This window comes from Nelusetta ayraudi, unplaced genomic scaffold (genome assembly GCF_046127955.1).
Source record: "Nelusetta ayraudi isolate G7.1 ecotype Tasmania unplaced genomic scaffold, CSIRO-AGI_Nayr_v1 ptg000084l, whole genome shotgun sequence".
Taxonomy (NCBI): Eukaryota; Metazoa; Chordata; class Actinopteri; order Tetraodontiformes; family Monacanthidae; genus Nelusetta; species Nelusetta ayraudi.
The window spans coordinates 5,682,501-5,707,500 of record NW_027466134.1 but is presented as its reverse complement, the minus strand read 5'-3'; the positions used below and the strand labels follow the sequence as shown (position 1 = coordinate 5,707,500).

Genomic DNA, 25,000 nt, shown 5'->3' with positions numbered 1-25,000 from the left:
GTATGTGTGTGTGTATATATAAATGTATATATATATATACGCATATAAATATATATTATATAAATATTATATATTTATATTATAATTATAAATTATATAAATATATATGTATATACATATATATGTTTATATACATACATATATATGTATACATATATATACATATACATATATATTCATATACACATATATATGTATAAATACGTATGTGTATATACGTACGTAAATATGTATATACGTGTGTGTGTATATATATATATATACATATGTGTGTATATGTGTGTGTATATATATATGTATGTGTATATATATATATATGTATATATATATGTGTGTGTATATGTATATATGTGTGTGTGTATATGTATATATATGTGTATATGTATATGTATATATATGTATACGTATATATGTGTATAGTTATATAGTATAGTTATATATGTATATACTGTATATGGGAATTTTATTATTGTAGCCATGCAGTGTCTGTGATTCCTGTGTTGATTTGATTTTTTCCCTCCACCAGGTGTTGGTGCAGCACCAGGCGCTGTGCCGTGTGGAGGGGCTGCAGCCAATCAGTGTGTCCGAGGGTCTGGCCGTGTGCCGCCGCCTGGGGGCCTGCAGGCTGCTGCTGCTGGAGCCCAGCCGCCAGGGGGCGCTGCAGAGGGTGCGCCTCAACGTCAGCCAGGACGACGTGCTGTACGCCCTGAAGGCCGACTGAGGGGGGGGGGGGGTGACGCTGGCTTCTTTTAAACTGGGACTGATTTTAAACTGCAGACTGAACAATAAAGAACACTTCAAAGATTTCACAGATTTTTATTTGTCAGGTCACACGGCAGTGAAATGTTGGTGTGGCAGAACCCGATGGAGTGATTGTGCATGACCAGGAATAAAGAAAGAGAAATGAAAAAAGAATTTAAAAAGCGGCAAGTTTCATATTAAATATTAGAAGTTAAACTATAAAAAGGAGTTTAAAAAGGTTTACAAAGAAGTGGCTTCATGGAACAGCAACATCTCTTTCCAGCAAGGTGTCTTTTCATCATTGTCTTCAACATTTTGCTGCTTTGCCAACTATTGAACCATTTTCAATCAACAACTTTGCTTCATAAAATTTAAAAATCAATGAAGAAGGAATAAGAGTGCAGGGTGTCACTCTGGGTGTCACCATCAGAGCCAAACCAGGCAGCGGCTGGATTCTTTTCTGTTATTATTGTGTTATTACAGTGTTGGCTGAGTCTCCACTGGTCTGCATCAGAAACCTCTAGTCCTCCCAGTCCCAGACAGGAGAGCCTTAAACAGTGGTCTGGAGACCAAGACCACTCTGGAGTACTACAACACTACCTCAGTGATGACCTCGCAGGTTCACCTGTTAGCACCTGCTAGCACCTGTTAGCGCCACCAGCCTTGAACATCACCACAACATCATCACATGCGGAGCTCCATCTGCTTCGGCCTCCATCTCCAAGTCCTGCTGCTTCCACTGAGGATTCAGCTCCACCAGTAGCTTCTGGGACGTCTCTCCCAGTAACCACAGCAGCTTGTAGGGATAAGCAGTCCACCAGCCACCACCAGATGGAGCTCTGCTCTTCACTCTCCTCCTCATCCTCCCTCAATATGTCTCCCACCTGCAGAGAGAAGAAGAGACAGCAGGAGTCAGGACTCAGGGTCCTTGAAGGCATCATCACAGAGATGTTGACTGTTGATGGAGATGATGGAGTGACTGATGAGAAGAAGCAGACTCTCAGTCACATGTCAAGTGTGGAACATATGAAGGTCATGTGACCATGGAGTGTTGGACTGATACTGAGGCCTGATGAAGATGAACTGATCAATAATTGAGTGGTGAACTGAGAGAAGAAGCAGTTTGGCAGCAGATGTTGGATGAATGAGGAGCAGCTGGACGTCACCATCCTCCTCTCACACTGTGACTGGGAACACTGGACCTCTGCTGTGGGATCAACTGGCTTTGGTGCTGGAACCATCGTCCACTGCTTCCAAACCAGTACTGACCTCACACTCTCCAGTTGATAGTCTCTGCTGTGGACAAGATCCATCAGTGGCTTCACTGATGAATACTGCAGCTGGTTCCCACTCAGGTCCAGGTGTCTGAGATGGGAGGGGTTGGACTTCAGAGCTGAGAGCAGCCAATCACAGCTGAGCTCTGACAAACTGCAGTCACTCAACCTGAATAGAGAATAAATGATGGAGAGTTTATAATGATGGAGAGTTTTTCCAGGGTGTCATCACTCTGAGCATCAAAGTGAAACGTCGACTTCAGAATCTACAATAGAAAATGTCACCTTGAAATTAAATCCTCAGTCCAAAACTAATGTGTGTGTAAATGATGTTTGGTCACATGACCACTGATGACATTTTTTTCTTCTTCAAACATGAGCAGAATGAAGTTTTCATATTTCTGGATGTCATTTTGATATGAATCAACCTTCAGTTCAATGTTTATTCAACATGTGTGATGAAGTGTGTTTGGTGCTGAAACCATCATCCACTGGTTCCAAACCAGTACTGACCTCAGAACCTCCAGTTTACAGTCTGGACTCTGCAGAAAACCACTCAGCTCCTTCACTCCTGAATCCTGCAGGTGGTTGTGACTCAGGTCCAGGTGTCTGAGGTGGGAGGGGTTGGACTTCAGAGCTGAGAGCAGCCAATCACAGCTGGTCTTTGACAAACTGCACTTCACCAGCCTGAATAAAGAATCAATATTTGATTTCTTCCATGGTGTAAATGTCATATTAAGAGTCATTTCTCCCTGTTGATGATCCAGATGTGCAGCCTTTCAAATCGCTAAGTCACTCCCTCAAAGAAGTCATTGTGCCAGTGTGTTGTCAACACAATAACAAGAGCAGTGTGTCAGTCAGTGTGCAGCCAATCAGCAGTCAAGATGGAAAATAATCAGTGAGTCCTTTGTGTGCTTGTGGCTGTTTTCAGTCATCAGAGTCTCGTTACAAGTCAAACACATTCAAAGGACAAGACGAGGAAATACTGCTGCACTATTAATCTGCCTCTAATATTTCTTCACAGGATCTTCTGCTCAGTCATGTGACCTTCATCACCAATCAACAACTTCCATTGAGCTCCAAAGTGACTGGAGACATTTTCCACACTTTCTTCCACCATCCAAAGTCTTTTCTGGCTGCAGATTGTTGACATGAAAATATCAACAACATCCACTTTGTCTAGATGAGTCTTTAATATCTGCTTCAAAGTCTTCACACTGAGCAGCGTTACACACCAGTTGTCATCTGCTGACACACACTGTCCACCAGTAGAAAGCAGGAACTGACCTGAGAACTTCCACTCTGCAGTTTGGACTCTGCAGTCCAGCACAGAGCAGCTTCACTACAGGATCCTTCAGGGTGGTGAAAGTCAGGTCCAGCAGTGTGAGGTGGGAGGGGCTGGACTGCAGAGCTGAAGACACCACTGCACAGTGAACCTCTGAGAGTTCATTGTAATATCTGCAATGTAGGACAGCAGAGAGAGAAGTTGTGGTCGACATGTGAGACTCTGCTGACTGTGAAAGTGACTCAAGACTCTTTAACATCTGATCAGCTGCTTCATCATCATCATCATCATCATCCTCACCATCATCATCCTCATCCTCATCCTCATCACCATCACCATCACCATCACCATCACCATCATCATCATCATCATCATCCTCATCATCATCATCATCATCATCATCATCATCATATCATCATCATCATCATCATTATCATCATCACCACCACCATCATCTTCATCATCATCATCATCTTCTTCATCACCATCACCATCATCATCATCACCATCATCATCAGCAGGTCCTCAGTGTCTCCACTGCAGTCTCCTCAAGCAGGGAACTCAGTGCAGCTTCACACTCCAGTGTGTTCCAGCCACTGAGTGTCAACACATCCTGTTGTGACTGACAGTGTTGCTCTGATCTGCTGCTTCAACTCAACATGAGGCTCAGTTGTATGTAAAGTCACTGCAGCTTGGAGCTCCACTGGATCAGAGTTCCTTCACTGGCGTCTCTTTGGACTCCACTGCATCTTTGATCCAACTGCTGTTTTATTGTCTGCTGCCAAATGAAGGAAGGACGTGATGTGTTTATGTGTTCAATGTGTTGATTGTGTTGATTGACTGTCTGCATGAATCCTTCACACTGATCAAAGCTCCTCATTCTGCCACTGTCACATCTTCATCTCCATCCTGGACTCCAGTGGAGCAGCTTCACTGCACTCACCATCCAACACAAAGCAGCTGAGTTAGCCATGTGTTGACAGCCTGCTGCTAAAAGTCACCACTCAGTGTTTCCCTCATTGTTTTCTTGGAGACCTGCAGCCACAAGTGAACCTGCTGATGTTGATCCACCCTGTGACTGGAGGAGCTGCTGATATAGCAGGGTGGCTAACACCAAGAGCACACACACACACACACACACACACACACACACACACACACACACACACACACACACACACACACACACACACAGTGTTTACGTACTTTAAACGTATCACAGCCTTCCTGCAGTTCCTCACAGCTGGAATCAGTCTCAATCTTCCCTCCATGGTTGTGTTGTACTTGGTGAGGTCCAACTCCTCCAGAACCTCCTCTGACATCTGCAGCATGAAGGCCAGAGCTGAACACTGGAACACTGAGAGTTTCTTCCATGATCTGTTCTCTGACTGCAGGAACTCTTGGACATCCTGATGCACTGACTGATCCTTCACCTCCAGCAGACAGTGGAAGATGTTGATGCTCCTGTCAGGAGAAACATCACCAGTGTTCATCTCCTTCAGGTTGTTGATGACCTTCTGTAAGGTTCCTTGATGGTTGTCAGTGAGACCCAGCAGGCCTCCTAAGAGTCTCTGGTTGGATTCCAGACTGAGTCCATGGAGAAAGCGAACAAACAAGTCCAGGTGACCGTTTGGACTCTTCAAGGATTTCTCCATCATCCTCTTCAGAAAGGTGTCCAAGGTTTGGTCGCCTTCTTTTCTAAACAGGTTTGACATTTTATCTAATAGCCCTGGTTTTACATATTTGAGGAAATCTTGAACCTGGTTCTTCTTGTTGGTGTGACAGTGGAAGCTGTAGACTGCAGCCAGAAACTCCTGGATGCTCAGATGAACGACGGTTTTGTGGAAGATCACACTCTCTGTTCTGAAGATCTCTGTACAAACTCCTGAGTACACAGAGGCGTCAGTCACACTGAGACCACACTTCTCCAGGTCTTCACTGTAGAACATGATGTTTCCACTCTCCAGATGTTCTAATGCCAGCTGGCCCAGCTTCAGAAGAAGCTCCCTGTCAGCCTCCGTCAGCTCCTGTGGACCTCCTCCATACTTGTGCTGCTTCCTCTTGGTCTGGACCAGCAGGAAGTGTGAGTACATGTCAGTCAGGGTCTTGGGCAGCTCTCCTCTCTGCTCTGAGCTCAACATGTTCTCCAGAACTGTGGCAGTGATCCAGCAGAAGACCGGGATCTGACACATGATGTGGAGGCTCCTGGAGGCCTTGATGTGGGAGATGATCCTGCTGGACACATCTCCTCTATCTCTGAACCTCCTCCTGAAATACTCCTCCTTCTGGTCATCGGTGAAGCCTCGTACTTCTGTCAGCCTGTCCACACATGACGGAGGGATCTGATTGGCTGCTGCAGGTCTGGAAGTTATCCACAGCAGAGCCGAGGGAAGCAGATCTCCTCTGATCAGGTTTGTCAGCAGGACGGTGACTGACTTCTTCTGAGTGACGTCAGTCACCACCTGCTTCTTCTCAAAGTCCAGAGCCAGTCTGCTTTCATCCAGGCCGTCCAAGATGAAGAGAAGTTTGCAGACATGCAGCTACTCTGCTGTGAGCTTCTCTAACTTTGGATGGAAAACATGGAGCAGCTCCAGAAGACTGTAGTGCTGCTCTTTGACCAAGTTGAGCTCCCTGAATGAGAGAGGAAGCACCAGATGAAGGTCCTGGTTCTCCAGGCCCTGGGCCCAGTCCAGAGTGAACTTCTGCACTGAGAAGGTTTTTCCAACCCCAGCGACGCCATTGGTCAGCACCACTCTGACTCTGAGTCCCTACTGCTCAGGTGAGGCGTCAAAGATCTGGCTGCACCTGATTGGACGGTCATGGAGGCTCTTCTTGATCTTATTGGTCTCCAGCTGACTGACCTCATGCTGTCTGTTGACCTCCTCACTCAGTCCCTCAGTGATGTAGAGCTCAGTGTATATGCTGTTGAGGAGGGTTTGACTTCCTGCTTCTTCACCTTCAGTCACACGTTCACATCTCCTCTCCAGACTGATCTTCTGCTGCTGGAGAAGCTCCTGCAGACCATCAGCAACTGGAGCAGAGAAAAGGTTGGAGAAGAAACAATGAAGTTGCCATGAGGCCAGAGTTGTCATTTTAATTCAAGATTCTAATTGTGTCAATAAAGCTCCATGAGCGACTGTGTTTGCAGTCACTCTATAGTCCCTCTGCAGTGACAGTGAGATGATGTGCAGGTGGACACTCTTACTGTGAGACGTCCTGACAGGGTGGTTGGTAGTTTGAAGTCCTGCTCCACCCTGAGACACAGCAGAGGACGACTGCTGCTGCTGCTGCTGCTGCTGCTGCTGCTACTGCTGCTGCTGCTGCTGCTGCTACTGCTCCTCACCACCTGCACTCCCCTCCGTCTTCCTGTGGAGACACTTTGGCTTTGACTGATTGGATCAGTTGTTGGTGTCCATCACTTGTCACCTGTTTTTCTGACACCACCATTAGTTGAATGGAATCATTGTCATTGTCAATCATAGTGTCTGTCTATTCATCATGTTATACAGGTAGCCTGTTTTCTTACTGTGTTCCAGAGGCTCCAAGTTCATTACTGAAGGCCATAGGGTGAGCCATAGACCAGTCACTCTTCAGAGACGCCCCACTGGACCCTGGAGACTTTGCTCTGTCCTCCTCTTGCTCCACTGGAAGACTCGTCTTGAGTCCTGGAGTCAGTCTGAGGTGAAACATCAAGAGTGACAGTGAGCTGAGAACCCAGTGAGTTCCACTTCAGACAGAGAAAACAGGAAGAAACACTGAGTTCCCAGTGGGATCCAGCAGACACACAGGAGGGTTGTGTCCACTCACATCACATATTCATCTATCAAATGTATATTTTCTATCTGGTGTGGTTGACACCTGGAGGGCTATGGTTGAGCAGTGGCTCTGTGGAACTGGCCCTTTGTTTCTCAGCAGACAGAGACAGTGGAGTCACATTGCACTGAACTTTGGAAATTCATCTCAGTGGAGTTGAGCTGCACTTTATGACAGAGCATCAAATATTCCTGCCACTGCATAAAGTTCAGTCTCAGAAGGGCTTTGCTGCATTTCAACATGATGAATGTGACCATGTCAAAGATTCTCTTCTCTTGACCACTGACCACAACATCTGACACCTTTTCACCTTCTGAGGAATTTATCACTGTCAAATCAAACTAGAATTAGACTGAGAAACAAGGACATTAGTGTTCTTACTGTCTTCCAGAGGCTCCAGGTTCTTTGCTGAAGGTCATAGGGTGATCCATAGACCAGTCACTCTTCAGAGACACCCCACTGGACCCTGAAGACTTTGCTCTGTTCTCCTCTCGCTCCACTGGAAGACTCATCTTGTGACTTGGAGGTCAAAAAGGAAGTGAGACAGTGAGCTCAGAACACTCTGACTTCCACTCAGGATGGAGAGAACAGGAAGAAATCAAGCAGACAGAAGTCAGATTGTTGAGTGATGTCAGATTCAATGTGTTATCCAGTCAGTCAGGACAAACTTGATGTTCGCCTCGCTGTTTCTGCTGCCGCTCCCACAATATGGAGTCAGACAGAAAACACCTTCAACCTCTGTACCTGCTGCGGATTGCTGAAGCTCCTCCCACCACCCCTGTGCTGCTTTATTGTAGTTTTTTTTCTTTTTGCGCGGACGGTTTTGGCACATTTAATTGTATTGTGCAGGTCACAATGACAATGAAATGTATGTGTATATGTATCTATCCTTGACCAAACAGGATAAATAAGATGGAATTTGTTTATTCACTTTTCTTTCTTTAAATATCTCTGCTATTGTTTTATCAGAGTTTGATGGCAATTATACCTTTAGAGGCTCTGCCATGAATTCTTCTGAGTGAATAAATAAGAAAGTAAAATCCGAGTTAACATGTGATAATTCAATATATATTTCTTATTCAGTCAGTGAGGACTCACCTGCTGATGTTTCTGCTGCTGCTGCCTCAAAATGGAGTCGGACTGAACACACCTTCACCTTTTCTTCCTGGTGTTTCTTATCACTGCAGCTCCTCCCAGACTCTTATCAGAACCAAAGGTCAGGCTGCTTTATGTCCAAACTCCAATGAGCTCCCTTCTGTCTGAGCCCTGTTTACAGTGTTAGGGTTGGTTACTATTTCCTTTCAACCCAACCAGTCAAAGCAGGTGAGCACCCTCTGGAGTCCGAATCTGCTCTAGGTTTCCTCCCACAGAGAGTGGAATATCAAGCCTGGTGTGTACTAGCAGACCCTGCCTTCGCCCTATGGGAGAAGCTCCAGCAACCCCGTGACCCTTAGCTCAGGAAGAAGCGGGTATGGAAAATGAGTGAATGAATGAATGAACTACTAGCAGGTTGGTGCTGCTCCACTGCTCCCCCTGCAGTCAGCTTGGGGAGCACTGTCAGCAATAAAGGCCTTTATGGTTGCTTTCTGCAAGTTGTGTCAGGCCTGTGTGTCTAAAGTGCTGAGTCATCTTCTTATTGGCTGATCTGATGTCTTCCCACTTTGATTGTTTCAGCCCAGCTTAGGTTCTAAACACAACTGAAGAGCTTTATGGAGCAATAAGAGCGACCACAGTGAACAACTGCAGTGAAATCAGGCGATGATCCAGTTGAGATTTTCCTCTCCAACAGGTCCAACTGTTGTTTTGTAGCATGTGCAGTTTTAAGAAGCGTGTGTCATGTGTGTATAAATAGAAGAGTGGAGTGTTCAAGTTTCTCTTGTTGCTGTTTGACAAAGACTGCCAGTTTTTTTTTTTTTTTAATGAATGTTCTCTTTATTGTAAACTGTTTGGGGTCAAATAAATAATCAAAAAAGCTTTTGTAACAATAAAGGAAATGAAGTCTGCCCATTGTTATTTTTTGTTCTGTTTAAAGTGAAATAAGGCAAACTTGCAACACATTCCATGCTGCATATTAATGGTGACTACACAAAAACACAAACAAAAAAAACAAACAAATATTTGAAACATTTAAAACAGTTCAACATGTTTTACTAAATTTGTTCCACAACTGTGTCACACTTTTACTTGTACCCGTCGGATTAAAACAAGGAACAAATGAAAGACACTTGGAAGCTGTGGGACGACAAAAAGAAATTGCACTAATGTTGCATTCACCACCAGGAGGTGGCAGTAGAGTCTAAGACTCGGCATCGTCCTTTCGTTCCACGGGGGAAACGCGAAACACACAATGCTGAAAGAAAATCAGTAGAAACGTCCAACTGGCGCCATAGAAGAACAAATAAAGACCTCATTCAATCCTCTGATAGTGTCAGTTTAACTGGCTTAAGTTAACTGTAAGCGCTGCATCCAGCTGAAACCTCTTGCAGAAATGACAAGGTCTTTGATGTCGATGTTTCATTCAATATTTTCCACACTTTGATGTCGCCTTTACAAACCCACTCAAAGGTCCGACTAGTTTTACTTTACTTGCGAACGATGCTTTTATTTTATTTTTTTCCACTAACTCCTAACCGGATGTCGTTTCCTGATTGGCGGCAGCTTCGGGAGCCAGGAAGCGACCTCAGCCGTGACTGGAGCCACTGGGACCGCAGCTCCACCGCGGGGCTCGACCCGGTTCAACACATCGATCTATTTTTTTCTGTTTCTTTTTGAAGCTTTTATCTGAGGATGGAAGAACGTTCCGATAAAAAGGTGCCTCGCCGCGAGTTGAGTCGCCGACGGCGGCTGTAAGAAGGGCTCCACCTCCCCGTTGTGGAACAATTCCGGAACATTCCACTTGGCAAGGTGGCGAACCTGTCAATGGGTGTTACGCTGATTCTGGACAGGTAGAGGGTAGCAGGATCCTCCCGGCTAGCCGCGCTGCTTGTCTGCTAACCTGTCGCAGCAGTAGCAGCAGCAGCAGCAGCAGCGGCAGCAGCAGCAGCAAACTCGGCGTAGCTTAGCCTAGCCGCAGCCGTCACCAGCCCAGTCAGTTCCGTCTGATGAACCGAGAAGGGGGAAAGCCGCCATGGGTCACTTTTAGGCGGTGCCTCCGCCAGGGCTCTGCGGGCGTCCCTTCTGTCTGTGTCTGCCGCCGCTGTCAAGGAGGAAGCGACGGTAACCGCGGTTGATTGACAGCTTGTCACCACGGCTGCAACCGCCAGATGTGGCGTCCGCGGCGCAGCGCCCGCTGAAGGCTGCGCGAGCTTCCCGCCACCCAGCAAGAACCGGGACCGGGAACCAGGGACCGGGAATGGCTGTGCCGAGTGTTCCCCCGAGTGTGCGAGCCGCGACGGCAGGTAGCGAGAGTGCTTTCGGCACGGGGGAGGCGGTGTCACCGAGGAGGAAGCCCGCCGAGACCGCACGCCGCTAGCCAGCCAGTTAGCCACCTAGCCTGCTAGCCAGAGAGCTAACCTGCTAACTGACTGACTGACTGAGTGACTACCGCAACGAGGCGCAGGATCAGACGGAGGCTTTAAGCCAGCGAGGCTGTCAACGGGACAGGACACTTGACACACACACACACACACACACACACACACACACACACACACACACACACACACACACACACACAAAGAGACGGTCGGAGTGTTTGGTGGTGCAACATGAAGAGGACGGAGAACAAGAACAAGAGGAAACTGTGCAGCATGGAGCAGCAGCAGCAACAACAACAGGAGCTGGAGCAGCGGCGGCAGCAGCAGCGCGGCGGGGAGGAGAAGAAGAAGGATACGGTGAGTACATCATCCAGGTGTCAAGTTTGTCCTCGCTTCACCCCAACGCGCATGCGTGACTTGAAGTTAGGTTAAATTGTGGAGATAGTGGCGTTTAATTTGCTGGCACTGCTGCGGTTCCAGTCATGGCAGTTCTCTGTCTGTTTGTCTCACATAGTGGATGTCATGGTAGGTTTCTGCAAATAATTGGTGCAGTTAGGGGTGGGCAAACTATGGCTTGCGGGGCCCATATGTGGCCCGTTAAAGCTTTTTTAATCCGGTCCGCCAAACTTGAAGAAATGATATGAGTGCGAGTGTGAGTGAGTGTGTGAGTTGCTGTGGTTTTGATTCCTTGATGCTCAGGTCAGCGTGGTGTGAGAAGATTGTGAGCTGGTGAGATGCTCCTGCTGAGGTCCTCCATCCTCCCGAGGGTGGAGAACTTTATTTTTGAATAACTTTATTTGTTAATACTGATGTACGAGTATTAACTCTATACTCTGTCCAGCGGCTACGGAGCTGGACCTTTATTTTTCTGATCTATAAAGTGTGCTGCTGGTTCTCCCACCCTGATGAACTTCCACATGTTCTCAATAACACACACACACACGCACACACACACACACAGCTCGCTCCAGAATGATGAGGTCATGGCTCCACCACATTGGGACTTGGTCATGTGATCCACTCTGACACCCACCGCCCCGTCAGCTGGGACCTCACGCACTTATAGGAGTCAGTCTGATGGTGATGGTGATGATGATGATGGTGGTGGTGGTGAGTGTTTGTCGGTTCAGTATAGGCACTCGGATTGTGAGTCCGAGCCCAAGGGAATCATGGGAAATTTTTCCTCTGGGCTCTGAATGTCTCACCTGCTCGTCAGAAATATCAGCCCCTCCCCCTCCCACCACAACCACCACCACCAAGGCTCCGTCTGATTGGCTGCTGGCAGCTGCTGATGTTCCCTCTCTGGTCCTGAGCTCTCGCTGGGTTCAGCACACTGACTCCTCATTAACTCCTCGCTGACTCCTCGCTCACTCCTCGCTGACTCATCAATGACTCCTCACTGACTCCTCACTGAGTCCTCGCGGACTCCTCGCTGACTGCTCGCGGACTCCTCGCTGACTCCTCACGGACTCCTCGCTGACTCCTCACGGACTCCTCACTGACTCCTCACTGACTCTTCATTGACTCTTCATTGACTCCTCACTGACTCTTCATTGACTCTTCATTGACTCTTCATTGACTCCTCACTGACTCCTCACTGACTCCTCACTAGCTCCTTACTAACTCCTCACTCCTCCTGATTAACTCACTGACTCCTCCACCTACATCAGCCCAGACCAGTGTCTACACCACAGTGAGCTGAGTGTTAATTTGCTTCAGATGGGTGCTGGTTTGACTGCAGTAACTCAGGGAGGAATCACCTGGTTTCCATGGAAACCAGCCATCATCATCTCAGAGGCCTCCAGGGTTTTCACATCCAGTCGTTAACTATGTGGTGACTAATGTGGTGAAGGCGGCTGACTGCAGGTTCCCGGGCCTCTGTGGTGGCTGGGTTTGCTGCTGCTGCTGCTGCTGCTGCTGCAGGGTCTCGTTCCAGCTCATTAACTGAGTGTTTGGTGAACCATTAATCCTGCTGGTAGGAGAAGAAGAAGAAGAACCTCTGGCCCGGAACGACCTGGCTGACGGTAGTCAGGAGCCCCCTGACGGATGCAACCCAGCTGACCTCCTGGAGGTGGAGCTGATATTTCCTCTAGAACTTACTCCAAGTTTCCTCACAGTGGATTTTTATGAACTGCGGCCTTTTCTTCGTCCTCTAATGAAGACCATCCGTCACAGAGCGACTGCCACATTCCTCACTGCTGAAGGCCACGTTGTTCATCCTTCAGCTCCTTTTCTGACTTCTCCTCCACTTCTCCACCTCTCAGCTGTGAACCACAGAGTCAACGGTCAAACTGGGCAACAAGAGACGTTGTTTTGGTCCAGAACTTCAGAGCTGAGTCTCAGTTGGAGCCTCGTCCGTCAAGTTTTATGGTGGCTCCGAGTTTGTTTGTTGCTCTGAAACAAGGCCGTCAAGCCAATCAGAGTGGCTCTGTGTGCATAATAGCCACAGCAGCAGCAGCAGCAGCAGCTCCAGCTCCGCCTCTGCTTGACGGCAACTGCTCAGTATGGCTGCTGCAGCGTCTGTGTTTACAGCTCGGTAGGCAGCTGATTGGACGGTCGTCAACCTCTGGGTGGCAGCCAGTGAAGAAGGAGCAGCAGCAGCAGCAGCAGCAGCAGCAGCAGCAGCAGCAGCAGCAGCAGCGCCCACAACATCCTGCTTCCTGCAGCTCGGCAGGCTAACTATAGAAGCACTGGACCACACCCAGCCACCTGGGACACACACACCGTGTGTGTGTGTGTGTGTGTGTGTGTGTGTGTGTGTGTGTGTGTGTGTGTGTGTGTGTGTGTGTGTGTGTGTGTGTGTGTGTCACTGGAGTCACTGGTGGTGCTGCTGGTGATGAATGAATGAATGGGTTAATAATTGGATGAATGAATGACGCGGTGCCTTGTTGACACAGCAGAACAGGAAGTGAAGCTGCTGCCTCCAACCAGCAGGCAACAGAGGCCGCGTTAAAAAAAAAAAAGGAGAACCAGGTGGTGGTGTCATGTGACCAAGCAACACTGAGCACCAGTCCAGTCAAACCAGTCTGGGCCAGTTTGACATGACGACACTCAGTGTCGGGATTCAGTGGTTCCTGCACTGGTGCTCAGGAATTAGACCCACACTCGTCACGCAATAGACTGAAGCAAGGCTCCCCGGTATTAGACCAAGCCGTGGCTCTCAAGGGTGTAGACTGAGGAAAGGCAGGCCAGATGATAGACAGAGCCGAGGCTCTCCAGGTGACAGACCGAGCCCACGCTCCCTTGTCCACCGTCCTCTCTCTCACACTGCTGTGCTGCCACGTGACGGTTTATCATCTTCTTCCCTGCAGCTCTGCAGATGTGACTCAGCTGCAGCCTGTGTGTGATTACGACGCACACACACACACACACGGACACACGCAGACACACCCGGGATTAAAACACTCAGATTTCACATATCGCTTTAATCCTTTCGGGGAATTAAGACAGTGTGCGTGCGTGCGTGCGTGCGTGCGTGCGTGCGTGCGTGCGTGCGTGCGCGTGTGCACGCTGAGGCCTGTTGTCAACTCATTATTGGAGGAGCTGTTAAAATGTCAGGAAGCGTTTTTTGTTTTAATTTTTTAAAAGTGAACGTGGCTGCTGCTACTGTTAGCTGAGTGGCTCCAGTGGCGTGCGGGGACCAGTGAGGTCCCCACAGTGCAGGTGTGTGTCTGAGGAGATAGTCCTCCCATTTCCCAGAAACAGAAACGCCACCTGCACTACGGGGACCAGTGAGGTCCCCACAGTGAAGGTGTGTGTCTGAGGAAATAGTCCTCCCATTTCCCGGAAACAGAAACACAGAAACAGAAACAGAAACACCACCTGTGCAGGTGTGTGTCTGAGGAGATAGTCCTCCCATTTCCCGGAAACAGAAACACCACCTGCACTACGGGGACCTGTGAGGTGTGCAGGTGTGCAGCGGTTCAAACTGCACATGTGAATGCAATGCCAGTACCAGGTTCAGATCATGTAGCCGTATCCCAGGATGCATCACTTCCCCGCGTGTTCAGACCTGGCAGCTCGCTCGCTGTGTTTGTGCAGCCAACAGAGGCTTGTTAAACTTTTTTTTTTATGAGCGTCATGACGGCGCCGTGCACAGCAGATTAATATATATGACTGAGTCGACTCGCTTGGTGATGTCATCGAGGGTGCCGCTGATAAGGGCCGCCTCCCTGCCTGCAGCAGGACGCCGCTGACATCACCAGGCTACTTCCTGCTGGAGGAGAATCAGTGCAATGGAGAACGAACACATTCATTGCCCCTAACCCTCCTCCACCCCCCATCCCCTTGGGGGAGAAGAGGAACAAGACTTTGACCTTCGACCCCTGGCTCCGTCCAGCAGGATGGTGGAAAGAGGAAGAAAGTTTTATGCTGCTGGCAGAGGAAAAAAAAAACAACGTTCTCACTTCCTGTTTGTCGTCTGCTTCTGTTGGTGGAGCGTCACTTCTCCTCTGGATCCTCCTGATGGAGGTGTGGGTGGAGTGAGGGATGGAGGGAGGGACGGATGGATGGCTGCAGACTGCTGCTGCTGCTTGTGGAAAACGGAGCCTCAGTGACAAACATTCCTCCCTTCGTGTCCAGACGTGAGAGGAGCTCCATCTTGGAACTCCATGGCGCCCCCTTCCTGCTGCTTCCTGCCACTGCTCAGACACAGTAACACACACACACACACACACACACACACACACACACACACACACACACACAGAGGCTGAGCTGTGACGCAGCGCCCTCCACAGGCCATCGAGAAGGAGGGAGATGATGGCCTGCTCCCACACACACGTTGATTCTCTCTCTCTCTCTCTGTCTCTCTGTCTCTCTCTCTCTCTCTCTCTCTCTCTCTCTCCCTGAGCGACACACAGCTGGTTAACCTGTTCACACACACACACACACACACACACACACACAGTGTGTAATCCTCCAGGCTGTCTTGTAGAAGGGAGTGGTTGTGCGGTTTTTTTGCTTGTGTTGGCAAAGACGATCGGAATCTTTCAATAAACCTCCTTCACTCTGGTGTGTGTGTGTGTGTGTGTGTGTGTGCCTGTGGGTGTGTGGGTGTGGGTCCAGATGTTTGTGGAAAAGTGTCGTCAGCAGCTGGACACCTGCGAGTTTCAGCAGGCCTGGTTTCCACGGCAACAGCAGATGTTTCTCGAAATATTTGTGTGTGTGTGTGTGTGTGTGTGTGTGTGTGTGTGTGTGTGTGTGTGTGTGTGTGTGTGTGTGTGTGTGTGTGTGTGTGTGTGTGTGCACGCAGAGACGTGGCTGTTAGCGGTGGTGGTTCCCATCCATGTCAGTGGCGCTTGTCCAGGCGTGGGCCAAACTACGGCCCGGGGGCCATATGCGGCACGTTAAAGCAGTGGTCGATTTAAAATCAACCCCCCCCCCCCCCCCAAAGCCCCACCCCAAGCCTCACTCGCCCTCTCTCTCTCTCCTCAGAAGGAGTGTGTGGCCCCTCCCCCTCCGCTCCTCTTCAGGAAGCTCAGTAACCCCGACCTCTCGCCCGCCGCCGCCGCCGCCAGCAGCAGGTCGAAGCTGCAGCGTCAGCTGAGCCAGGACGAGAGCTGGAGCCGCCGCAGCAGCCTGGCCATGACAGGTAGCCCCGCCCCCACCCTGCTCTCATTGGCTGTTCCACCTGAGCTCACCCCTCCTCCCTCCTCCCTCCCCCGCAGGTAAGCAGCTGCTGCCGCTGTCCAGCAGCCTGCACACCGGCGTGAGTCAGCTGACCTGGCAGGCCCCGGCCCCTCTCCTCCCCCCCGGAGCTCTGGGGGGAGGAGTGGCAGGAGGGGGAGGGGCCGCCGAGGGGAACAGCCTGGTCCGCATGAGGAGCCAAGTGTTGGGACAGTCGGCACCGTCGCTCACTGGACTGGTGAGTCTGGAGGAACACACACACACACACACACACACACACACACACACACACACACACACTGCCGGGTCACTGTCATTAGTCTCTGTATTGGGATCCTGACTCGTCCTCATGCAGGGAGAGAGAGAAGGAGTCACTCTGACGATGACTCAGTCCTACACACACACACACACACACACACACACACACACACACACAGAGGGGTAGACCCTCAAAAAAGGGAGCGCAGCGCTAAAATGCAGTGCATTTTGCGCTAATGACATGCAGGCGCAAACACGCCCACGAATGCGACACCTGAAACGGGTGCGAATGTTGCGGTCTGGCAACCTGAGAGCAGTTTGCGCCAAAGGTTGTTGGTGAGTGCGTGTGTTTGACAGCGAAACTCTGCGAGGATAAAGGCGCTCCTGGCATTACGATGCCTCCTCCGTCTACCAGACTGCTGCCATAATGGAGAGAAAGTCAAGACGCAAGACGCATTTGTCACCAACACCTGAGGACCATTTGTATTTTTCATAGCCTATCTAAAATATTGGCATATATACTTTAGTCTATGTCTATCTATATATAAGATTTCGGGATATATTTCAGGCTTTTCAGAGAGGAAAGTTTCACTCAGAAGCCAGAAACACTTTGACAGAAGCTGCGCCTCGTTCTGGTTCTGGTTCTGGCTGGCGGTGTTTGCGTCTGTCAAACTGCGCGCGGACACGAGCGCAAACTCTTTCTGGATCTGCCGCTGTTTGAATGAGGCATATTTGCATAGAAGGGGGTGTCATTTCGCGCGTAATGACTCATTTCAATACATTCAAATGAGTCTGGCGCAACCCTGCCGCTACCTGCGCCGATTTTCACGTTTGCGTCCCCTCTGTGGATTGGAGTCACCGTTTTTGGCGCTATTTACACGGATTTTCTGGCGCAAAAGCCGCGCAAACGCTTTGTGGATCTACCCCCTGGCCCCTGTTTTACACCAGAAGCGTCTGCAGAGCGTCTGCAGAGCGTCCGCGTCGACGCAGTGAAACGCGGCCACTAAAGTCAATGAGCAGGTTTACACCAGGCGCAGAGCGGCCGCGTTTCAGAAGCGTCCCAGAAGCAGTAAAACGCGAGCCGCTGGAAAAGAACGCCAGAATTTATTCTTTGACGCTTGCCGCGTCCCTCCTGCGTCAATCGCAGCAGGTGGGATCGTTCAGACAGGAAGTCAATGGTGTAAAAACACAGTGGATCCGGCACAATATGCTGGATTTTGTATTTGTATGTGCTGTACTTTACTGTGAAACATCAACATGACGCATCGGCTTCAACGCTGTTCAGGTCTGCCGTCAAACAAAAACAGATTTCACTTTGAATCTCAAACTATAATGAACAAAATGCATCTATACTTTAAATACCTGCATTTTGTATGATGCCAGCAGTTCGGTTTATTATTATTTTTCGTTTTTACACACATCGATACTTCGAGACACTGTTGGGACAGTGTCTAGAAGTATCGATGTTTTGTTTCATTGTTGTTTTCTTTAAAAACACGCGAAAACTACCTGGGTTGTCGCGCGATCTTGCAATCCTCGCGTGAACCGATCGAGCCGCTTCGCGAGACGCTCTGCTCGTAAAACGCGTCCTGTGTGGGAGGCTGCTGGAGCGTGAGCAGAGCGTCAACGCGGTCACTCTGCTGACGCTCTGCAGACGCTTGTGGTGTAAAACAGGGGTGAGTGTGTGTTGAATCCATCGAACTGCAGCAGCTGCATCTCTGCAGTAGCTCCCCTGTGTGAGCAGTGTCGTTCTGCCCCCTGCTGGTCATCAGCACTACAGCAGTTCCTCTGCACCTTTCTTCTTTGTGGTGATTGACTTGAGAAAAAAATTAAAAAGTAAGAAGATGAGAGGCTGACGTGGGGTTTAAGTGATTATTTTAATTATATTATATAGATAAAATATATCATTATAAGTGCAAGTATCACAGTATCAGTACAACCCGGCTCTGATCTTTGTGTTTTGCACTTTATATGATCATAAAATTCTGACGAATTATATTAAATTTAATTCTATAATTTCTGATTGTGTGATTGGATGATTCGTTTGTCAATTGTGTTGCTGAACAAACTCCACTTGATCGATCAGACAGGAGTTGAATTGAATTGAAAAAAACAAAAAACAGAAACGCAGGCTTCCCATTGGTCTGTTCAGCCTCTGCAGCTGCGATGATCACTGAGTCGCTCAGAGTTCAGTCGAGTCGTCTGATTCACATCGAGAGGAACGAACCTCCTCCATCAGATCCACCAGCAGGTGGCAGCAGAGCGGAGGCCATGGATGCTGCTGTGTTTCTGGACACCTCACTGTGTGTGTGTGTGTGTGTGTGTGTGTGTGTGTGTGTGTGTGTGTGTGTGTGTGTGTGTGTGTGTGTGTGTGTGTGTGTGTGTGTGTGTGTGTGTGTGCAAAAAGAGGCTAGAAAATCAAGTCCTGCTGCTGCTGTTACTGCTGCTGGGCCTCACTGACGATGACGCAGCAGCAGCTCCTGTCTTAAATATACATGAGAAGACGTTGAATAATTCAACTCTGGACCGCCGGCAGCTTGGGGACAGTGGGCCACTTTTGGGGCGGCGACCCAACAGTTGAGAAACAGAGCTGCTTCTGGATGTTGTTGCTGTTTCACTTCATCCTGAGAAGATCCCTGTGTGGGTCTCTGCCCCTGTCACTCACACTCTGCCTCCTCCTCTTGACTTCCGCCTCCTCCAGCTTCTTCTCCTCCTCTTCCTCTTCCTCTTCCTCCTCCTGCTTCTCCTCCTGCTCCTCCACTTCTCTGAGGGCCTCCTGTCTCCTTCCATTGGGCCTGATGTGATGCAGTCTGGAGGTCTGGAGGTCTGGATGATAACAGCAAATCAAATTGTCTCCCTCCTCCCATCCCCTCTCCCTCCCACCTCCTCCCACCTCCCTCTCTGCTTTGTGTCGGCCAGCTTTGCTCCTGCAGCTGCTTCAGTGTCTTCCGGGGGAGGGTGGGGCTAGTTGACCTCACCACACCTCCTTCCTGAGGCCTCCCAGTGTTCCTCCTGCTTCCTGGAGGGACCTGTGATGCAGGAGCAGGAGCTGGAGCAGGAGCAGGAGCGGAGCAGGAGCAGGAGCAGGAGCAGAGCAGGAGTACTAGCAGGAGCAGGAGTACTAGCAGGAGCAGGAGCTGCAGGAAGAACCAGATGGCCCCGCCCCCGTCCAGTGGGTGGGGCCATCTGATTCTTCCTGCAGCCCATTTTCTCTGTTGAATGTTCAAAAACAATTTGAGACGACTGGATGAGATGCTGCTGAGAGTGAAGAGTTGACTGACTGTCTGTCTGTCTGTCTGTCTGACTGACTGTCTGACTGATTGAGGCTGATGTAGTTTAAGGTTCCTCTGAAGCTGCTCCTCTAGGTAGGTGGCGCTGAGGCCCCATGAGCTCTTCAGGAGATGGTGTGTGTGTGTGTGTGTGTGTGTGTGTGTGTGTGTGTGTGTGTGTGTGTGTGTGTGTGTGTGATGTATTCAGCCCTCTGACACACAAATGCGGCGTCAGCACAAAAACTCGAGATGGCATCACGCAAGCTGTCAGCGCGCTGCTCTGACACACACACACACACACACACCTCAGGGTTCCTCTCTCTCTCTCTCGTTGTTGGTGCTGGTAATTGTTGCTCTGCTCTCAGAGCGTGACGACCCTGAGCTCCACTCAGCCTGGTGTGTGTGTGTCTCCTATCTTTGGCCTCCTCCAGTCAGAGGTCACTTGTTTCTGCACACAGTTGCTCTGGAGTGTGTGTGTGTGTGTGTGTGTGTGTGTGTGTGTGTGTGTGTGTGTGTGTGTGTGTGTGTGTGTGTGTGTGTGTGTGTGTGTGTGTGTGTGAGAGAGAGAGAGAGAGACATTCTTGAGCTTGAACTTCACACCAGCTGTCAATCAGGGTCAAAGGTGGGCTTCCTGCTGCTGGAGGTTGTGGGTCCCAGTTAGTTTGGAAAAGTCAGTGTGTGTGTGTGTGTGTGTGTGTGTGTGTGTGTGTGTGTGTGTGTGTGTGTGTGTGTGTGTGTGTGTGTTTGTGGAGCGAGTTCCCAGTTTGACAGAGTTCTTGGCCCTGATTGGTTCTGGCTGGACATGTGACCTCGGCAGGCTGTCAGTCGGCCTCATTGTGTCTGTGTGAACATTCCAGTGGGGCGGTGGTGCCCCCCGCTGCCCCTCTCCCCTCCACCTCCACCCCCACTGGCCTTTGCTCTCATTAAGGCCGAGGCTTCTCCTGCTAGCATTAGCAGCTAGTTAGCCGAGAGAGAGGGGGAGAGGAGCTCTTTGGCTCAGGCTATTATTCTTATTATCAGAGTCAGAAGCCTTTATTGTGATTGTAAGAGAACGTACAATGAAATTCATTGCATTCATTGTTCATTGTAAAGACATATGTATATTTGAAATAGATAAAAAAAAAATGCAAGACTAAAATCAATTAAATACAAGTAAAATAAGAATAGTTCAGTATGCAATAAATGTTATTACTATTATTTATTATTTATTTCCTTTGTTGACTGACAACAATTAAACACAAACATTCCAGAAATCAGAAAACTGCTTTGAGGTTTGTTCCCCTTTAGGACTCAAGTCCCAAAATCTGAGCAGATTATTTATTTGTCATTCACAATCAGAAGTCTGTGTGAGTCATCAGTCGCCAAGCGTAGTAGGGCAGCAGCAGCAGTAGCAGCAGTAACAGAAGCAGCAGTAGCAGCAGTAACAGAAGCAGCAACAGAAGCAACAGCAGCAGCAGCAGCAGTAGCAGCAGAAGCAGTAGCAGCAGTAACAGTAGCAGCAGTAACAGAAGCAGCAGCAGTAGCAGCAGTAACAGAAGCAGCAGTAACAGCAGCAGCGGCAGCAGCGGCGGCAGTAACAGAAGCAGCAGCAGCAGTAACAGCAACAGAAGCAGCAGCAGCAGTAACAGCAACAGAAGCAGCAGCAGCAGTAACAGTAACAGCAGCAGCAGCAGCAGCAGCAGCAGCAATAGCAGCAGCAACAGCAGTAACAGTAGCAGCAGCAGTAACAGCAGCAACAGCAGCAGCAGCAGTAACAGCAACAGCAGTAGCAGCAGAAGCAGCAGCAGCAGTAACAGCAGCAGCAGCAGTAGCAACAGTAGCAGCAGTAACAGCAGCAGTAACAGCAGTAGTAACAGCAGTAACAGCAGCAGCAGCAGTGATATTATCAGCAGCAACAGCAGTAGCAGCAGCAACAACAGAAGCAGCAACAGAAGCAGCAGCAGTAACAGCAGCAGCAACAGAAGCAGCAACAGCAGCAGCAGCAGTAACAGCAGCAGCAGCTGTAACAGCAGCAGCAGCAGTTCTCCACTCTGTCCCTTCACGTCGTCGGTTTGAATACAAAAGAAAGAATCTGTATCCTGGAGCGAGCAGCGTCTCTCTCCATCAGCTCTGCTGCCACGTCACAAACACAGGGTTAACCAGCTGTTAACGTGAAGCTGCCGCTGCTCCTGGAGTCCAGGGGGGAACAATAGAAAGATCTGAAAAAACTCAAACATGGGGGGACTGTGAGGGAGCTTCATAGTGGAGAGATTAGTTTGCCTGTTAGCCGGCTAGCCTGCTAGCCTGTTAGCTTAGCAGCAGGGTGTCTTTGGTGACTCACCTCCTTGAATTAATAATCAGCCAAATCCTCTGATCAGAGGAGCTCATGGCTAATTCATCCATGCAGTGTGTGTGTGTGTGTGTGTGTGTGTGTGTGTGTGTGTGTGTGTGTGTGTGTGTGTGTGTGTGTGTGTGTGTGTGTGTGTGTGTGTGTGCTCTCACTGTGAACACACCCTCCTGTTTTGATCAGCGATGGCACTGCAGAAGGAGAGAGAGAGAGAGAGGAGGGGGAGGGGTGGGCGGAGCTTCACCCTCCCTCCATTCATTGCTCCGTCTGCTGCCGCCCTCAGATTGGCCGGCTCGGTCAGGGTGGGGAGGGGGGGAGAGAGGAGGAGCCGGCGCATGTGAGAGGAACACACAGACACGTTGAGGAGGAGAAGAAAAAGAGGAGAAGAGGAGGGAGCAGCACCTCCTGTCAGCCGTGATGGACCTCCTCCTCCACCTCCTCCTGCTTTAGGAGCGTGTGTGTGTGTCTGTGTGTGTGTGTGTGTGTGTGTGTGTGTGTGTGTGTGTGTGTGTGTGTGTGTGTGTGTGTGTGTTGCTGCTGGTCGTCGGGCGGATCGTCTCCGGTCGTCTTTTTCTGGGGATTTATCTCTGCGCCTCCTCCACGTCCGGACCCTCACGCTGGACCCCTCGTCCGTCTCCTTGTACTCCTCCTCCTCCTCCTCCTCTTCCTCCACCACCTTGTACTCCTCCTTCTTCTCCTCATCTACCTCCACCTTCTTGTACTCCTCCACCTCCTCCTTCTCTTCAACCTCCACCTCCTGCCTCTCCTTTTGCTCATTGTACACCTCCTCTACCTTCTCCTCCTCTTCCTGCTCCTCCACCTCCTTGTACTTCACCTCCTCTTCCTTCTCCTCCTACTTCTCAACCTCCTCCTGTTCTCCCTTGCTTCTCCTTCCCCTGCACCTCCAGCTCTTCCTCCTCCTTGCACTCCTTCATCTCCTCCTCCTGCCCTCCATCACCACCTCCTGCTCCTCCTCCATTGTCACAGTTACATTCTGTCCTGTAGTCGTCTCCCATGAATAATGGACTAGTGGTGGCTGGAGGGGGGCGAGGACGAGGTGTGGGGAGGGGGGGTGACTGGGCGAGCAGCAGAGAGGAGCGAGGAGGACACAGCAGTGCCCCCTGCTGGTGATCCCTGCTGGCGACCCCTGGAAGAAGGAGGAGGAGGAGGAGTCCAGTCCGGCTCTGGTTCTGCTCCTCAGACTGGAACAGCAGCAGCAGCCTGGCTGTGATGTCACTTCCTGGAAGTAGCTGAACTCTGTGTGTGTGTGTGTGTGTGTGTGTGTGTGTGTGTACACACTACCTGATCATGGATGACTCCAGTATCCTGCGGCGCCGAGGACTCCAGGTAAGAGTCCAACCAATCAGCTGTAGGAGTGCTTTTAGTGTGTGTGTGTGTGTGGGGAGGGGTTGAGGTCAAAGGTCGTTCTCCATGGGGGGGGCGGGGGTCTAGGGGGTCAAAGGAAAGAATGCAGCAAGAAAAACACAGTGAGCAGCGTTTTGGTTTTGTGTGCGGCACTGTGAGCTGGCAGAGATTCACAAACACACAACACAACACAACACAACACAACAGGGAGCCACGACTCGGTGCACTGACTCACTGACTCACTGACTCACTGACTCTTGCTTTCCATCAGCTTCCCTCAGAGCGGTTAGGAGTTTCTGGGGTGTGGAAGTGAGATTGTGAGCCGCTGCTGCCCCTGCTGGTGGAACGGAGTAGAAGGCCTTCAGTAATCCCGCATGGGGGAACTGCAGAGAGGAGGGGAATGATGCTAAATCAAAGACATGAAGAAATATTGCACTCTAGTTATAGATTAAGACCCCAGATATTGGTCTCTCATTGACAGTTGCAGTGCTTGCTGTCCTCGCAGTGGTTGAACGACTGTTTGGTTGCACCTTCATCAAGTGTACAGTGGCTCGGAAGAGGATTTCAGCTGGGCGTCGTCCTTGTCTCCACTCTGCTGTTCATTAGAAAGACGAGAGGCCGGCTGGAGCTGGAGCAGCAGCAGCAACGTGAACCTTGCATTGAGACTGCGTTGCTTTGGTCGTCCCTCCCTCGACCAGGAGAGGGCAAACTGTTGCACTGGGTTCTGAAATGTGACAGAGAGGGGGAGCCGAAGCGGCAGCAGATGGATGAAGTGTGTTGTGGTTGTTGTTGTTGTTGATGATGGTGATGGTGATGGTGATGGTGATGATGATGATGATGGTGATGTGGTTGTGGGTTTTCCTGCTGCGAGCTGGATGGACGTGGAGCTGCGGTGACGTTGGAGGGGAGAACTTGGAGGCCGAGGTGAAGTCACACCTTCAGGCCTGTGGAGGAGAGCAGCGGCAGCAGCAGCAGTAACAGCGGGAGCAGCAGCAGTGGGAGCAGTGGGAGCAGCAGCAGCAGTAACAGTGGGAGCAGCAGCAGTATCAGCAGCAGTAACAGCAGCAGCAGCAGTATCAGCAGCAGTAACAGCAGCAGTAGCAGCAGCAGTAGCAGCAGCAGTAACAGCAGCAGAGGCAGCAGTAACAGTAGCAGCAGCAGCAGTAACAACAGCAGTAACAGCAGCAGCAGCAGCAGTAACAGTAGCAGCAGTAACAGCAGTAGTAACAGCAGCAGTAGCAGCAGTAACAGCAGCAGTAGCAGTAACAGCAGCAACAGCAGCAGTAACAGCAGCAGCAGCAGCAGCAGTAGTTCTTGGGGTCAAAAGGTCAACTGAAGGGTCTGAGGTGGGAGGGGAAGCTGCTGCTGCTACTGCGGTGGTGGACTCAGTGGCCTGATCCTCCTCTGGCTGGACGACCACCACTACCACTTAGCTTCAGGGTCAAAGGTCAGAGGTCACAGTCCCCATACTGATGGAGGATGTGGAGCCAGAGGTTCCGGCAGCAGCAGGGACCAGGTGACCCCCCCTCCCCCCCGGGCTTGACCCCCAGCACTCAACCAGCAGC

General features: G+C 50.1%; 2 protein-coding genes and 1 pseudogene across 4 annotated transcripts in view; 2 read left to right on the top strand and 1 right to left on the bottom strand.

Annotated features, from left to right (window-relative positions):
* The window catches only part of orc1 (origin recognition complex, subunit 1), an 8,973-nt gene extending 8,227 nt beyond the window's left edge, over positions 1-746 (top strand). For both annotated transcript variants that reach the window (XM_076045164.1, XM_076045165.1), the window contains one exon: positions 527-746. In XM_076045164.1, the coding sequence (XP_075901279.1) occupies positions 527-721 (195 nt within the window). In that variant the 3' untranslated portion in view covers positions 722-746. The remainder of the gene's footprint in view (positions 1-526) is intronic.
* Positions 747-1,056: 310 nt separating this feature from the next.
* On the bottom strand, positions 1,057-6,851 carry LOC142900986 (NLR family CARD domain-containing protein 3-like; annotated as a pseudogene).
* Positions 6,852-10,811: 3,960 nt separating this feature from the next.
* Positions 10,812-25,000, top strand: part of mast2 (microtubule associated serine/threonine kinase 2) — a 41,283-nt gene continuing 27,094 nt past the window's right edge. For both annotated transcript variants that reach the window (XM_076045161.1, XM_076045160.1), the window contains exons 1-3: positions 10,812-10,946; positions 16,026-16,182; positions 16,259-16,455. In XM_076045161.1, coding sequence (XP_075901276.1) covers positions 10,821-10,946; positions 16,026-16,182; positions 16,259-16,455 — 480 coding nt within the window. In that variant the 5' untranslated portion in view covers positions 10,812-10,820. The remainder of the gene's footprint in view (positions 10,947-16,025; positions 16,183-16,258; positions 16,456-25,000) is intronic.